Source organism: Lactuca serriola, chromosome 8 (genome assembly GCF_051521515.1).
Source record: "Lactuca serriola cultivar US96UC23 chromosome 8, Lser_US96UC23_V15, whole genome shotgun sequence".
NCBI lineage: Eukaryota > Viridiplantae > Streptophyta > Magnoliopsida > Asterales > Asteraceae > Lactuca > Lactuca serriola.
This window is the reverse complement of record NC_136415.1, coordinates 277,709,291-277,725,081: the sequence shown is the minus strand read 5'-3', so window position 1 is coordinate 277,725,081 and position 15,791 is coordinate 277,709,291. Positions and strand designations below refer to the sequence as shown.

The following is a 15,791-nucleotide window of genomic DNA, read 5'->3' as shown; positions in this document are numbered from 1 at the left end:
AAAGATACAATTTTGGAACCATTTGTCTAAAATACTTAAATTATTAATTTAAATATAACATTACAGGGTCAACTTAAATATAAATTTTAGTTTACCTTAAACAACCCAAAAAATATTTTGTAAATAGTTAAAAGTGATAAATTTTAGTGTCCTTCTAATAATGATTATAAGTTGGTTAATAAGATTAAATAAATATTAAACTTAAAGTGTAATCATAAATAAAATAAATTTAAATTCTAAAATAATATCTTTACTTCTACTTATAAATTTATATCTTTAACTTTTAAAATATTATACTTAATTTATTAGATTTAAAATTTTGTTATATGTAAACAATTATCAGTTTAAAGCTACAACTTTTGAACAGTTTGGATAAAAATACTTAAATTGTTAATTTAAATATAACATTACAGTATCAACTTAAATATAAATTTTATTTCCACTTAAAAAGACTAAAGAATATTTTATAAATAGGTAAAAGTGATAAATTGTAGTGATAAATGCAAAAACTAAACTGTAATCTCAATTTAACAAAAATATTTCTTAGAGATATTTTAATAACCGTTAAAAATTTTCAAATAAGTAGCTTAAAATAACTTATAGTAACAATAGTTAAAAATAACTCTATATAAATGATTATATTGTTACATTTAAAATCAAAAAACAATGTTTGATGTTTTAAATAATTATAATGATAGAAATTAAAACATTAAACAAATAAATTTAAAAAATTAATTAACAATAATAAAAAACTATAAATAACATTTACCAATATATTATATTTAATTTTATTCACGTGTAATTCATGGGTAAATGTCATCCAAACTATTGAGATAATGTAGTTATAATAGATGTATATATATTATCATATAATTCAAAATAATCAATATATTACATCAAATTAGTATACGAATTATGATATCAAATTTAACAACAATATTATTGTTATATTTAAAAAAAAACACATATATTTGTAAAGACTTCAACTATATAGGTGTTTTTCACACAATGCGCGGACATTCACCTAGTTAATTAATAAAATTAGCTACTTTACTCATTTCCTCTCATTTAAATAAACGGGGACAAATAAGGCTGGAGGGTGTGCCGCGGCCTGGGACCGCGGTTTGCGCCAACTGGACCGCGCACACCGCCCCCAGACCGCGGTTTTGGCCGCGCTGCGGCTGTAGAGCACCGTGGCCTGTGATTGGTTGGTTTAATAGTTGACCTTTTTTTTGCCTTTCTTTCCTATATATACATATACACTTCATTTGTTTTTAACCTCAATACAATCTCTTCTCTCTTAATCTTTTAAAAAAAATCACCAATCTCGGATAACGATTTTATGTAGTTTGCTTTAGTTATTTTATTTGTGTTTTTTAAGTTTTAGGATTATTTTAATGTCATGTATGTTTTTTTTTTGTTTTTTTTTTTGTATAATGCGATGTAATGTTTTTTGAATTTTTAATGTTATGTTTTTTTTTTAATTTTAATTTTCAAGTAATAAAAAATTATGTCTAAAAAGAAGTTTTAATTAAAATAGTAAGAAAAATTGAAGTGACGCTGTAGGGAGGGAGTGGGGTTTCGTTGTCACACCACTCCTTCCGGTCTAATCTAGCGAGGTAGTCGACCAACAAAATCCATAGGCATAGAACCCAAAGAACCCATCTGTCATCCGTTCTCTATTAAAAAACGGGGACATCACACACACAAAAGACAACTTCGCGATTGATTCAGAATCTTTGTTCTCTATTGCTCAGTCTTCCGGTCAACTGAATCTATCAGAGTAAGACGCCCTTAAACTCAACATATTGCTATCTGAACATGGTTGGTTAACTTATACAAAACCAAAAATGATACATCAATCTTTTATTCATACCTTTTGTCATTAGTAGAAACGTTGTTATATTGCAAGATTCCATCAAGGACACCTTGCATTTTGAAGCAAACTACAAGCTTGAAAATCAAAAATCAAACTCGACTACAAGAAAACATGTTACACCTTCATGTATACTGCATACAAAGTGTTTGATGAAATGCTCCCTAGTATATTGCATACAAGGTGTTTGATGAAATGCTTCCAATATACCACCAATGCACCCAAAAACATCAATATTATCATTTCCAAAGTTCAATCTGGAGCAACTTATGATGAAATTTTCCAGTCTCTCATGCATGATCAAGCATGTAGCATCATACCCATCTCTGACACCCTTCTTTCTCACCTTCTACACCGATTCAAAGACGATTGGAATTCAGCATTGGGAGTATTCAAATGGGCAGAATCCATTAAAGATCACACACCATTACCAAAATCATACGAGATACTCCTCGACATATTAGGAAAAACAAAACAGATAGAAAAGATGATGTCACTAGTCAACCAAATACATCATCATCATCATCATGTTACACTTGGTAGTATCACCAAGGTTATGAGAAGGCTTTGTGGGGTAGGAAAATGGCAAGAAGCTGTAAAGATTTTTGATTACTTACACACATTTGGGTTAGAAAAGAACACTGAATCCATGAATCTTTTACTTGACACTTTGTGCAAAGAGAATAAAGTAGAACAAGCTCGCAAGATTTTCTTGGAGCTAAAATCATGCATCCCACCTACTCCTCATACTTTTAACATATTCATACATGGTTGGTGTAAAGTTAAAAGGGTTGATGAAGCACATTGGAAAATTCAAGAAATGAAAGGGTACGGATTTAGTCCCTCTGTTATCACATACTCAACAATCATCAAGTCATATTGTCAAGATTCTGAATTCGGTAAAGTCTATGAGTTACTCGACGAGATGAAAGTACATAATTGCCCTCCTAATGTTGTAACATTCACTATAGTCATGTGTTACTTGACAAAATTTGGGGAGTTTGAGGAAGCATTGGGAATACCTGGAAAAATGAAATCTTTTGGATGTGAACCCGATACGCTTTTTTACAATTCCTTGATTCATACTTTAGCAAAATCCGGGAAAATTCAAGAGGCGATTTATGTGTTTGAAGTTGAAATGGTGAGATTTAGGGTTTCTAGAAATACATCGACTTTTAATACGATGATTGCAATGTTTTGTCATCATGGAAAAGATGAAGAAGCGATGAATGTGCTCAAGAATTTTGGAAATTGTAAAACGGATATTCAGTCGTTTAATCCTTTATTGAAGATGTGGTTACGAACAAGAAAGGTAGATTTATGGTTGAGTGATTTGTTGGATGAAATGGTTAATAAGTATAATCTTAGTCTTGATTTGTGTATGTATAGTCTTCTGATTCATGGATTATGTAGAGTTAATGAATGTGAGTGGGCGTATGGATTATTTAAGGAGATGATAGGTAAAGAGATTAAACCGAGATATTATACGTGTGCTTTACTTTTGGAGGAAATTAAACAGATGAAGAAGTATGATGCTGTTGATTTTATTGAAGGATATATGAAGCGTATGAAATCATCTTGAGCACCAAATCTTGATCAACATGTTGCACTTTTGTTGTTTTTGTTAAGATTTGAAATGGGATGAGTTTAAACTTGATACAGAAGACAAGCATTTGCAAATTGTTTAAGGAATTTATTCACCATTTTCATTTGACAATAATTTTGTTAACAACCCATCTTTAATGTTTTATCATCATATGGAAATCTCATAAGTGTATGACATTATGTATCAAGCAATAAAGTAAATTCAAAAGCTTTCATAATTTTTGCTAATAACAATTTAAAACATTTTACATTTCATAAAGAGATGAATGATATTTCAAAAAGACATTTTGACATGTGTCCCATGTAAAAAAATATGACCATGTACTAAGAAGTTAGGTTGTCTAACTTCTAATGTTGTCATTGTCCAATTATTTCCTTCAAACCTAGTGAGTTGTCCCATTATAATGATTCAACACATGTAGATAAGCTTCCATATTATGTCAACGCAAGTATTCTATCATTTATTTCATCCTAATATATTATTTATGATATTACATGGCTTTTTCCCAATATACAATACTTGTCATTTTTTAATTTCATGCTAAGAGATACCCTTGTCTAGAGGTATGGTTAAATTCACATTCAACTAACCAATTTTGGTCTCTTTAATCAACATGATGTGCTTCAATAAGATTGTAATCATAAAATTTGTCCTATTTCAATACTCATGAGAAATGTGAGTAATTTGCCACAAGCAACTTGTTATTTCATCGTGAGTAGCATCACCAAATCCAATTACACAAGCTTCTTTTATTTTGATTCCATTTCATGAAGACACAATCTCATATTTGCTGAATACATGTTAATAAAAGTAATTAACAGGCTTACTCAACCTAATTTATGATTATTTAAACTTAAAGCCAACATGAAAGATGTATTTTAAAAACTAAGGTTAATGAGAACACTTGAAATCTTTGAAATTATGCTAGTAAATGAAAAATAAAAACCTGTTTACCTTTAATCCAAGTTAAAACAACTTAAAGCTTTGTTTTTCCTATTTGAAATCACTTGATAGCTCCGAACATTGAACCTTAGTCTTAACATACATGTACTAGAGAGGTTTGGCCAGAAAATGGCGACAAAACCCTTAATCTCATGGACAAAGTGAGGTCAAAGTTAGAAACCATTCACGTGGACTGTATGGATGTATCTTTATGTTTTCTGTTAACCGGTTATCACACACCAGCCCGATAATTCTTTTGAATTTGTTCTTCTTTATAACCGATCTTGATGATTTAAATATCCTTAAATGTTATGTGTGTGTGTGTATATATATATATATATATATATATATATATATATATATATATATAATCGGGTAAGGACTCATTTTAAAGTGAGGATACTTTAAAAAAGTTATAAATCATAAAATCGAGCATAGATCTACGTCCGAGAGAACAAAAGAATTGGAAAAACAATTGGATCATTAAAATTGAATCATGGATCATAATGATGCAAAATAAAAAATGAAAATTGAATCATGGATCAATTTTAATGATGCAAAAAAAAAATTCCAATTTTTTTCTCCAAGACATAGATCTATGCTCAATTTTATGATTTGTATTTTTTTAAGATTTTTTTAAATTTTTTTAAGGTGTACTCACGAGCTCTCACTTTAAAATGAATCATCACAGAAACCAGACCCTATATATATATATAAAATAATAATAATAATAATAACAATAATAATAATAATAATAATAACAATAACAATAATTGAGTCTTGTGCGACTGTCCACTCCCCCCCCCCCCTCAGCACCCCACATAGTCTTCTCGGTCATACATGGATTTACCTAGACCCTCCTCACTTGGAGCGCATGGAATTCAAGTGCTATTCTTTTGTCCCGCAATTTAGATTGTTATTCGGTCGTTTAGATGGTTAAATCAGTTAAATTAGTTCGATTTAATCGGTTTTTTAAAATCTCTTAATAACTATAACTAAATTAAATAAGATTTGTTTTAATCGGTTTTAAGTTATTCATTATGGTTTTCGATTAAACCAAATAAAAACAACTCCACTATACTAGCAAAATGTTAAATTAAACCAAATAGCAATAACAATTCCATTACAAGTTAAATACTCAAATATGCATTTCCAATCGCTAAAAAAACATGTTGTTGCTTTAGACTTTAAATTAAGAAAATGGTTAAATTAAATCCAAAATTTATATGGGAATGTGTAGTTTATTGGTGCGGAATGTAAAATGATCTAAAAAATTGGTGATAGAATTTTAAAATTAAAAGTAACTAGTAAGTTATTACCCCCGCTTCACGGGGGTAATAACTTGCCTAGCGATGAAAGTGTAGGGAACAAGCCTGTAAATATACAAAACATGTGACAAAAACATGAAAAAGTGTAGGGACGAAACAATACAATATATTACTGCGGGGGGGGGGGGGGGGGGCGGGGGTGTAGGACATAATCTGCAAATTTTCTATTAAGTAGGGATTATTTTTGTTATTTTTTAAACACATTGATCGTTTCTGTAAAAAAAAGTTGCACAAGGAGCTTTTCTATGGATTATGGGGACAATTTTTGTAATTTATTTTCTAAACAGGAGCCAAACCTGCCAACTTACAAAAATCTTAAACATATAGACTGTTTTTGTAAAAAAAAACCTTATAGGGACCTTTTCTATACATTACAAAATTATAGGGAATAAATCTATTAAATTCTAAAGCTTTTGTGACAAAACTACAAAACTATGAAAATATACTATTTATCAGGGACCTAAAGTTGCCAACTTTAATGTTGTAGCAAAACTCCTAAACGCCCTTAGATTACTATTCCTCTCTTTCTCTCTCTCTCTCTCTCTCTATATATATATATATATATATATACATATATATATATATATATATATATATATATATATATATATATATATTAGGTTATAACCCGTGGACACCACGGTGAAAATTTAGAACTAATTTTAATTAAATTATTAATTAGTTATTAAGAAATGATAATAAATTATTATTATTATTATATATATATATATATATATATATTTGTCACTAATTTCATAATAATATAATAATTGGTTGAAATTATAAAAAGGGTAGAGTTAACACCCATTCCACCCCTGCTAGTACCGCTAGCATTGATTTGAGTTAATGTTGTCGTTACAGCCGCAATCACTGCAGCTTGAAAAACTACAAGATCGAATTGAGGTGGAGGTGGAGGTTGAGTTGGAGTTATTGGCGGATTGCACTTGTTCGATTTGCGAGGAGGCATCTTCCAACTGTAAGTTTAAAAGATGAAGATAATTGTAAGAATTCAATAGTGAGCATAATGAGAGTGTTCCTTGAACTAAATCACCATTGTTCACCTTGTAATTGATTGAAATAAAGTTCTACTACTAGAAAGATGAAAGAATTTGGATAAAGATTTTTCTAAGACAATTAGATGTCTGTCAATATCATTGGTATTATAGATGCATAGAGTTTAGGAAAATTGACCTTGGAGTATGTCTTATATCATACCAAAAAAGAGAAAATATTGACAGCACAAAGACCTAACAGACTGAAAGTTCAAGGTCTTAAACATAAGCAGGAAAATAATACTAGAGCCTATACATAGACCTAATCTATATCCAAAAGAGAGAGTATATTAGGCTCTACTCGCGAGGAGTGTTGTTTTAGTTAGTACTTGATTCTGCCCTGGATTCAGCTAACTGTTATTCTGTTTCCCACACACGCCTTTGCAATGCCACCTGGTTCTGTCGAAGATCCCTAGCTTCGGATTGACAGACATTCAGTTCTATCTGTAGGGTGTCAGTGTGAGTGCTTGCTAACTCCTGGTCATTGGTCAGATGGTGGAGGCGAACTGTGTTGATTCCTGAGTTAGCACGGATTTCCGTGACTTGGTCGAAGGTCTCTCTTCCTTGTTCAACATTGCGAGCAACACGACGAACCAAGATAGGAAGGACTCTGTCTGTTGAGCCTCCATCATTCAAGTTGAAGAAGCTTCGGTCTCCATTGTAAGGAGGTGGTTGTCTCTGCTCGTTGCTCCACCTTCCCAATTTCACTGCCCACAGAGGCGTCGGGCCTTGAAATGTCGGTCTAGGGTTAGGATTCTGGGCAACTTGAGGTGGATTATACACCTCGGGTTCCGAGTCAGAGTCTTCTTGCATCTCATCTTCATTCTCCTCCTAAAACTCTCCACGAAGTCTTCTTCCTCTGGGACTACCGAGTTATCTTCTTCTGGATCAGCTCCAAGCCATCCACCATTCCTTTGATCGGGAAAGTACGGGTCTCCCGACAGATGAAATCCAGTCATGTTATCTAAGAGAGAATAGGGGTGTAAGAAACATACATTAGATGTACTACTAAAGATAATTATAAGATGATCCTTACCAGTTACTTCTATACTTATGTAGTGCATACCGGTTATACATAACTTAAGATAGAATAGACTTTCGAATAAGTGATCCAACTCTAAGTCAACAACCAAAAAAGGAACAGGAAGTAAAGTGAAGATCACAAATTCTAAGTCTATAACATCTTGGTCACATATAACCTAAGCGTATCCACTCAGCAACTATAAACCTACTAGTAAGGGTTGTTTTTAGTTTTCACATAAGTAATTATAGTACCACAAAATACTCCTATAGTATTTTAAGTTTATGTTATGTTCTGGAGTTACATTATAGTAGAGCTGGTACGTTTTTAGACTTATTGCAACACAACAACTATTCCTAGGCATATGCTAATCACTTCTCGGGTAGATATAGTTGATCAGGCTATATCCATCACAGTCCTGACTATATGTCCCCAAGCCTACTTGTGCTATTCAACAACCACAATACTTTTGTTCTAATCTAGTATGACACTGTCCTAGTATGAATGCATGTATGTATACTTTAGTAAACTATTTTATTATTTTAAAAGTATAAACTCTTGGTCAGAGTGTTTTAATCCTGATGTGTTTATAGTTGTATATCTTTTATGTGTTGATATACTCAGTTCATTATAAACAAAGCTCTGATACCAATTTGTCACACCCCCAAACCGAGAACGACAGAAACGTTTGGGGTGGAGGACGTCATGTATAGTATCATAACAAAGCATAATAGTAAAACAAACAACAACATCCATTGCATTAATAATATAGTTAATACATGTGTGTTCTTAGTATAGTTGTAAGACACCAAAAATATATCAAAATAAAATACGAGTCTTGAACATGCTTTGTCTTCTCAAAACCTGGTCCAGTGTACTTGTCTACTGGTGACCTGAGAATACAAGTTATTTTGAAAGAGAGTATCAACATTTAAGTTGGTGAGTTCATAAGTATTTTAGTGTCAAAGGTTTGCATTTGTTTCATGAAAATGTTTGTATTGTTTGGTGAAAGTGTTTGTATATTTCCTAGAAAATCCTAAATTTTCTACTAAAATGAAAATTAGCCTCCTACCAAGACTCTACTGTTTGTATGTTCTGTTCTCTTTGAAAATGGTGTAAACCGTGTGTTTGTACTTGAAATAGTATAAATATGTGTTTTCCATATTTGTAAAACTATCTTTACTCGAAAAATAGTATGCATTTCTTATGTGAGAATATCACTGTATGAATGTAATGGAAAATGAAGATGTACAATAGTGTTGTAAAAATACTCTACTGAAGCACTAACTACCTTAAAACCAAACTGTTAATTAAGGTAAATTGTGATTAGGTTATAACCATACTTGATAGACTAGTATAAAACACGACGTTCTTCAGGCGTCGAAAATGGTATGACATTTGTTACCCGTAGACCCGCAGGTCCCACTGTAGCTAGCAGCAAGGTGTAGGATGGTCAATCCCGTATACATCTATACACAAACTCATGCTATCCCTCCAGGAGACTCTAGTTATAAAACGTGACACAACAAGAATATTGCTATGCCATGAAATAGTATCTCACATTTTAGTTATCTTGTTCTTGTTATAGTATATATGTTCCTTATTGTTATTGTTATAGTATGTATGTTCCTTATTGTTCTTGTTATAATATGTATGTTCCTTTCTGTTCTTACAAATGAATAGTAATAGTATGTATGTATTGACTCATGTATGTTTCTCTGTTCTAGAAATAGTATGTAGTGATCCTCTAAACTATACTTATTATAGTTTACTAGTATGTTTGTTTGAAATGTTACTGATTTGTAGAAAAGACTCAATTGTTCAATATAAGCAATTGAGTTAAGTATGTTCCTTAAAAAATGGGGTTTAATATTCATGTATGCATTTAATAAGTATAACTATGATTTAGCAGACAATCGGACAAGTGATCCTACCCTAAGCCCACAACCAAACAAGGAACCGGAGTTACGGTATTTAGCAATAGTCCTAAGTCCGTTAAAGCATACTTATACATAAATATATACGCGAATATGATTTTGATAAAAACAGAAGTCTAAAAATAGTTTAAAAGAGTTTTAAGATGGTTTTAACAAGTGTTTGAGTATAAGAAATCCTTTTATTTGATGTTTTCACACGAAAGTGGTTAACACAATTATATTGTGTTCTACTTGTATTCTCCCCCTAAAAAGCATTTAAAACTGTGATCGTAGAGGTATGAACTCACCTTGTGGGAGTGATTCGATTGAATGTTCGATATAGGATGATAAGTTCCCCAAGTTAGATCCCGAGACAAAACGAGTCCTAAAATGTATTTCACATAGCATATATGTATACCATTAGTGATCATAATCATAAATATAATAAGAAAACGGATTGAGTTGCAAGCTTAACATACAAAAGAGGGTGCTAGAGTTGAAAAGGGAAGGCTGGAAGGAGTTCATGGCCTACACTATAGTGTGTGTTCTTGGTGAAATGATGATGATGCAAGTGTTCACGGCCCAAAGATCTTGATGATCTTAGGTTCACGACTTGATGTTCTTGACAAATGATGATGATGCAAGGGTTCATGGCCCAAGAACAACTTGATGTTCTTGAGTTTACGACCCAAGGATCTTGAAGAATGAAGAATACTTGAAGATCTTTAGCAATATCTTAAGAAGATTCAAAGGGAATGGATGATAGTTGAGAGGAAGGTGTTTTCGGTTGAAGATCTTTGGGAGAAAAGCCTTGAGTTTGCGGTTAGAAGGGAAGAAGTGAGGTAAAATCAGTCAACACTCACTTATATAAGGGGAAATCACGACCACAAACCGAGGGTTCATGGTCCGAAGTCCGTTCACGGCTCGAAGGCTCGTTTGCGTTCTAAGCAAGGTTTGCGGTTCTCGGTTCCAAATGACTTTCCTCCAATACTCATAACACCTAAGAATGCTAGGTTTATACACTTATGAATTCATTACCCTAACTATATTAAGATAATAAAAGAAATAAATTTGACCTTTGATTGATATGTTTGACTTTAGTTAACCAAGTTTGACTTTTACAAGATAGAAATTACGGGTTGTCACAGGACAAGATACTTAAATTGTTAATTTAAATATAACATTATAGTGTCAACTTAAATATAAATTTCAGTTCCACTCAAAAAACCTAATGCATATTTTGTGAATAGTTAAAAGTGAAAAATTGTGGTGCTAAATGCAAAACCTTAATTATAATCTCAATTTAACTAAAATATTTCTTAAAGATATTTTTATAATCGTTAATGGCTTTCAAATAAGTAACTTAAAATAAATTACAATAATAATAGTTAAAAATAACTCTATAGAAATGATTATATTGTTACCTTTAAAATAAAAAAAACAATGTTTAATGTTTTAAATAATTATAATTATAGAAATTAAAACATTAAGCAAATAAATTTTAAAAAATTAATTAACAATAACAACTATAAATAACATTAAACCATATATTATATATAATTTTATTCATGAGTAACTCGCGAGTAGAAGTCATTCAAACGGTTAAGATTATGCAATTAAAATAGATATTTATATTATCATATAAATCAAAATAATAATATATTATATCAATTTAATATAAGAATTATTATATCAAATTTAACAATATTATTACATGTATTTGTAAATATTTCAATTATATAGATGTGTCTACTATATATATAAAGTCAAATCAAATCTAAAAAAACAAAAAAGAAATTAAACAAAAATATTAAATCAAATGTCAAAAAAAATTGATTAGATTGACTTTTTTTTTTTTTTTTCGTTTCCTTCTTCATTTTGAAACGGCGACTTCTCAAATATCACTCCCACCCAAGACGCCAATAGCCCAATCCCGTCATCAGCTTCGTCGACGAGACGACGACAGAGTCATCGGCCGCCTGTCGACGCCCTTCCGCCTCACTGCCTTTCGACGCCCTTCTGCCTCACCGCCGGTCTTCACGTCACGAGCTTTGTTTTGCTGGAAACGACTCGACAGTCGACTGTGTTTCATGGATATTGGACCGTGACTTTACTGTTCACATCCCCTCTCTAAAATCGACCGACAACACCGAGGTAAGTGGTTGTTTCGATTTCTGAATTTCTAAAACATTTGAGATTTTCCGATTTCTATGAATTTGCTGTGATGTTCTGTGATTTCTCATATCTGTGATGTTGCTGTGAATTTTCGATTTCTGTGATGTTGCTGTGATGTTCCTGTGATTTCTCATATCTGTCATCAATGTGATTAGCTGAATCTGATGTTAAAATCAAATGTTCCAAACATCAAATTGTTCCTACAACTTTCTGCATTTTTTCTTTGCTTATTCAACCTGACCATAATTTCAATGTTGACAGATTAAGGGAGTCTGTGAGATTGGTTAACTTATACAAAACCAAAAATGATACATCAATCTTTTATTCATACCTTTCGTCATTAGTAGAAACGTTGTTATGTTGCATGATTCCATCAAGTACACCTTGCGTTTTGAAGCAAACTCGTTACACCTTCATGTATATTGCATACAAAGTGTTTGATGAAATGCTTCCTAGTATAATATTGCATACAAGGTGTTCGATGAAATGCTTAGTAGCCTAAACCATGACTGGTGTGGTATATATAATACCCAATTGGGTGCTTAACCTTAATGAATCTTTGCTTATTTAAGAAGAACACCAAATTACTATCATTTCTTATTTTATTACTAATACGTTCATTCATCATGTTCTTAATTGAACTTGCAGGATTACTAGTTTAGCAATCATCTTATACAACCCACTTCATGTTCTTCTATGCCAAGAGCAACAGTGAAACAAATCTCTATTCTTCAATCTCATGCCTCATTTTCCCTCCGATTCACCACCAATGCACCCAAAAACATCAATATTATCATTTCCAAAGTTCAATCTGGAGCAACTTATGATGAGATTTTCCAGTCTCTCATGCATGATCAAGCATGTAGCACCATACCCATCTCTGACACCCTTCTTTCTCACCTTCTACACCGATTCAAAGACGATTGGAAGTCAGCATTGGGAGTATTCAAATGGGCAGAATCCATTAAAGATCACACACCATTACCAAAATCATACGAGATACTCCTCGACATATTAGGAAAAACAAAACAGATAGAAAAGATGATGTCACTAGTCAACCAAATACATCATCATCATCATCATCATCATCATCATCATGTTACACTTGGTAGTATCACCAAGGTTATGAGAAGGCTTTGTGGGGTAGGAAAATGGCAAGAAGCTGTAAAGATTTTTGATGACTTACACACATTTGGGTTAGAAAAGAACTCTGAATCCATGAATCTTTTACTTGACACTTTGTGCAAAGAGAATAAAGTAGAACAAGCTCGCAAGATTTTCTTGGAGCTAAAATCATGCATCCCACCTACTCCTCATACTTTTAACATATTCATACATGGTTGGTGTAAAGTTAAAAGGGTTGATGAAGCACATTGGACAATTCAAGAAATGAAAGGGTACGGATTTAGTCCCTCTGTTATCACATACTCAACAATCATCAAGTCATATTGTCAAGATTCTGAATTCGGTAAAGTCTATGAGTTACTTGACGAGATGAAAGTACATAATTGCCCTCCTAATGTTGTAACATTCACTATAATCATGTGTTACTTGACAAAATTTGGGGAATTTGAGGAAGCATTGGGAATACCTGAAAAAATGAAATCTTTTGGATGTGAACCCGATACGCTTTTTTACAATTCCTTGATTCATACTTTAGCAAAATCCGGGAAAATTCAAGAGGCGATTTATGTGTTTGAAGTTGAAATGGCGAGATTTAAGGTTTCTAGAAATACATCAACTTTTAATACGATGATTGCAATGTTTTGTCATCATGGGAAAGATGAGGAAGCGATGAATGTGGTCAAGAATATGGGGAATTTGGGTGATTGTAAACCGGATATTCAGTCGTTTAATCCTTTATTGAAGATGTGGTTAAGAACAAGAAAGGTGGATTTATGGTTGAGTGATTTGTTGGATGAAATGGTTAATAAGTATAATCTTAGTCTTGATTTGTGTACGTATAGTCTTCTGATTCATGGATTATGTAGAGTTAATGAATGTGAGTGGGCGTATGGATTATTTAAGGAGATGATAGGTAAAGATATTAAACCGAGATATTATACGTGTGCTTTACTTTTGGAGGAAATTAAACAGATGAAGAATTATGATGCTGCTGATTTTATCGAAGGATATATAAAGCGTATGAAATCATCTTGAGCACCAAATCTTGATCCACATGTTGCACTTTTGTTGTTTTTGTTAAGGAATTTATTCACCATTTTCATTTGACAATAATTTTGTTACCAACCCATCTTTAATGTTTTATCATATGGAAATCTCATAAGTATATGACATTATTTGCAATTATGTATCAAGCAATAAGCTTTAATAATTTTTGCTAATACAATTTAAAGCATTTTACATTTTCATAAAGAGATAAATGATATTTCAAAAAGATATTTTCATAAAGAGATAAATGATATTTCAAAAAGATATTTTCATAAAGAGATAAATGATATTTCAAAAAGATATTTTAGGTTGTCTAACTTCTAATCTTATCATTGTCCAATTATTTCCTTCAAGCCTAGTGAGTTGTGCCATTATAATGGTTTAATCATCAGTAATGTATTCAACACATGTAGATAAGCTTCCATATTATGTCAATGCAAATATTCTATCATTTATTTCATCCTAATATATTATTTATGATATTACATGGCTTTTTCCCAATATGTAAGAGATACCCTTGTCTAGAGGTATGGTTGAATTCACATTCAACTAACCAATTTTGGTCTCTTTAATCAACATGATGAGCTTCAATAAGATTGTAATCATAAAATTTGTCCTATTTCAATACTCATGAGAAATGTGAGTAATTTGCAACAAGCAACTTGTTATTTCATCGTGATTAGCATCACCAAATCCAATTAAACAAGCTTCTTTTATTTTGATTCCATTTCATGAAGACACAATCTTATATTTGCTCAATACATGTTAATAAAAGTAATTAACTTCAATCATATTTACTCAACCTAATTTATGATTATTTAAACTTCAATCCAACATGAAAGATGTATTTTAAAAACTAAGGTTAATGAGAACACTTGAAATCTTTGAAATTATGCTAGTAAATGAAAAATAAAAACCTGTTTACCTTTAATCCAAGTTAAAACAACTTAAAGCTTTGTTTTTCCTATTTGAAATCACTTGATTGCTCCGAGCATTGAAGATTTTTACCTTAGTCTTAACATACATGTACTAGAGAGGTTTGGCCAGAAAATGGCGACAAAACCCTTAATCTCATGGTCAAAATGAGGTCAAAGTTAGACACCTAGCCTTCACATGGACTGTATGAATGTATGTTTATGTTTTGTGCTGACCGGTGACCACACACCGACCCGATAAATCTTTTGAATTGGTTCTTCTTTGTGACCGGTCTTGATGATTTAAATATCCTTAAATATCATATATATATATATATATATATATATATATATATATATATATATATAAAAGATTGGGTAATGACTAATTTTAAAGTGAGAACTCGTAAGGACATCTTAAAAAAATTGAAAAAAATCTAAAAAAAATTACAAATCATAAAATCGAGCATAATATATCTACGTCCGAGAAAACAAAAGAATTGGAAAAAAATTGAATTATTAAAATTGAATCATGGATCAATTTTAATGATGCAAAAAAAAAAAAAAATTCCAATTTTTTTCTCCAAGACATGGATCTATGCTCGATTTATGATTTGTATTTTTTTAAGATTTTATTTCAATTTTTTTAAAGTGTCCCCATTTTAAAATGAGTCCTCACAGAAACTATATATATATATATATATATATATATATATATATATATATATATATAATAATAATAATAATAATAATAATAATAATAATAATAATAATAATAACAACTGAGTC

General features: G+C 31.4%; 1 protein-coding gene and 1 pseudogene across 1 annotated transcript; both read left to right on the top strand.

Moving 5' to 3' along the window:
• Positions 1-2,003: 2,003 nt before the first annotated feature.
• On the top strand, positions 2,004-3,458 carry LOC145068115 (pentatricopeptide repeat-containing protein At3g04130, mitochondrial pseudogene; annotated as a pseudogene).
• An 8,151-nt stretch (positions 3,459-11,609) lies between these two features.
• On the top strand, positions 11,610-14,206 carry LOC145070244 (pentatricopeptide repeat-containing protein At3g04130, mitochondrial-like). The gene is made up of 2 exons (XM_079017179.1): positions 11,610-11,895; positions 12,565-14,206. Exon 2 carries the CDS (start codon positions 12,613-12,615, stop codon positions 14,074-14,076), a length of 1,464 nt encoding a protein of 487 aa, XP_078873305.1. The 5' UTR covers positions 11,610-11,895; positions 12,565-12,612; the 3' UTR covers positions 14,077-14,206.
• The last annotated feature ends 1,585 nt before the right edge of the window (positions 14,207-15,791 follow it).

Excerpts from the sequence above, each read along its gene's own strand:
- LOC145070244 (XM_079017179.1), top strand. The coding sequence starts at position 12,613 with ATGCCAAGAGCAACAGTGAAACAAATCTCTATTCTTCAATCTCATGCC.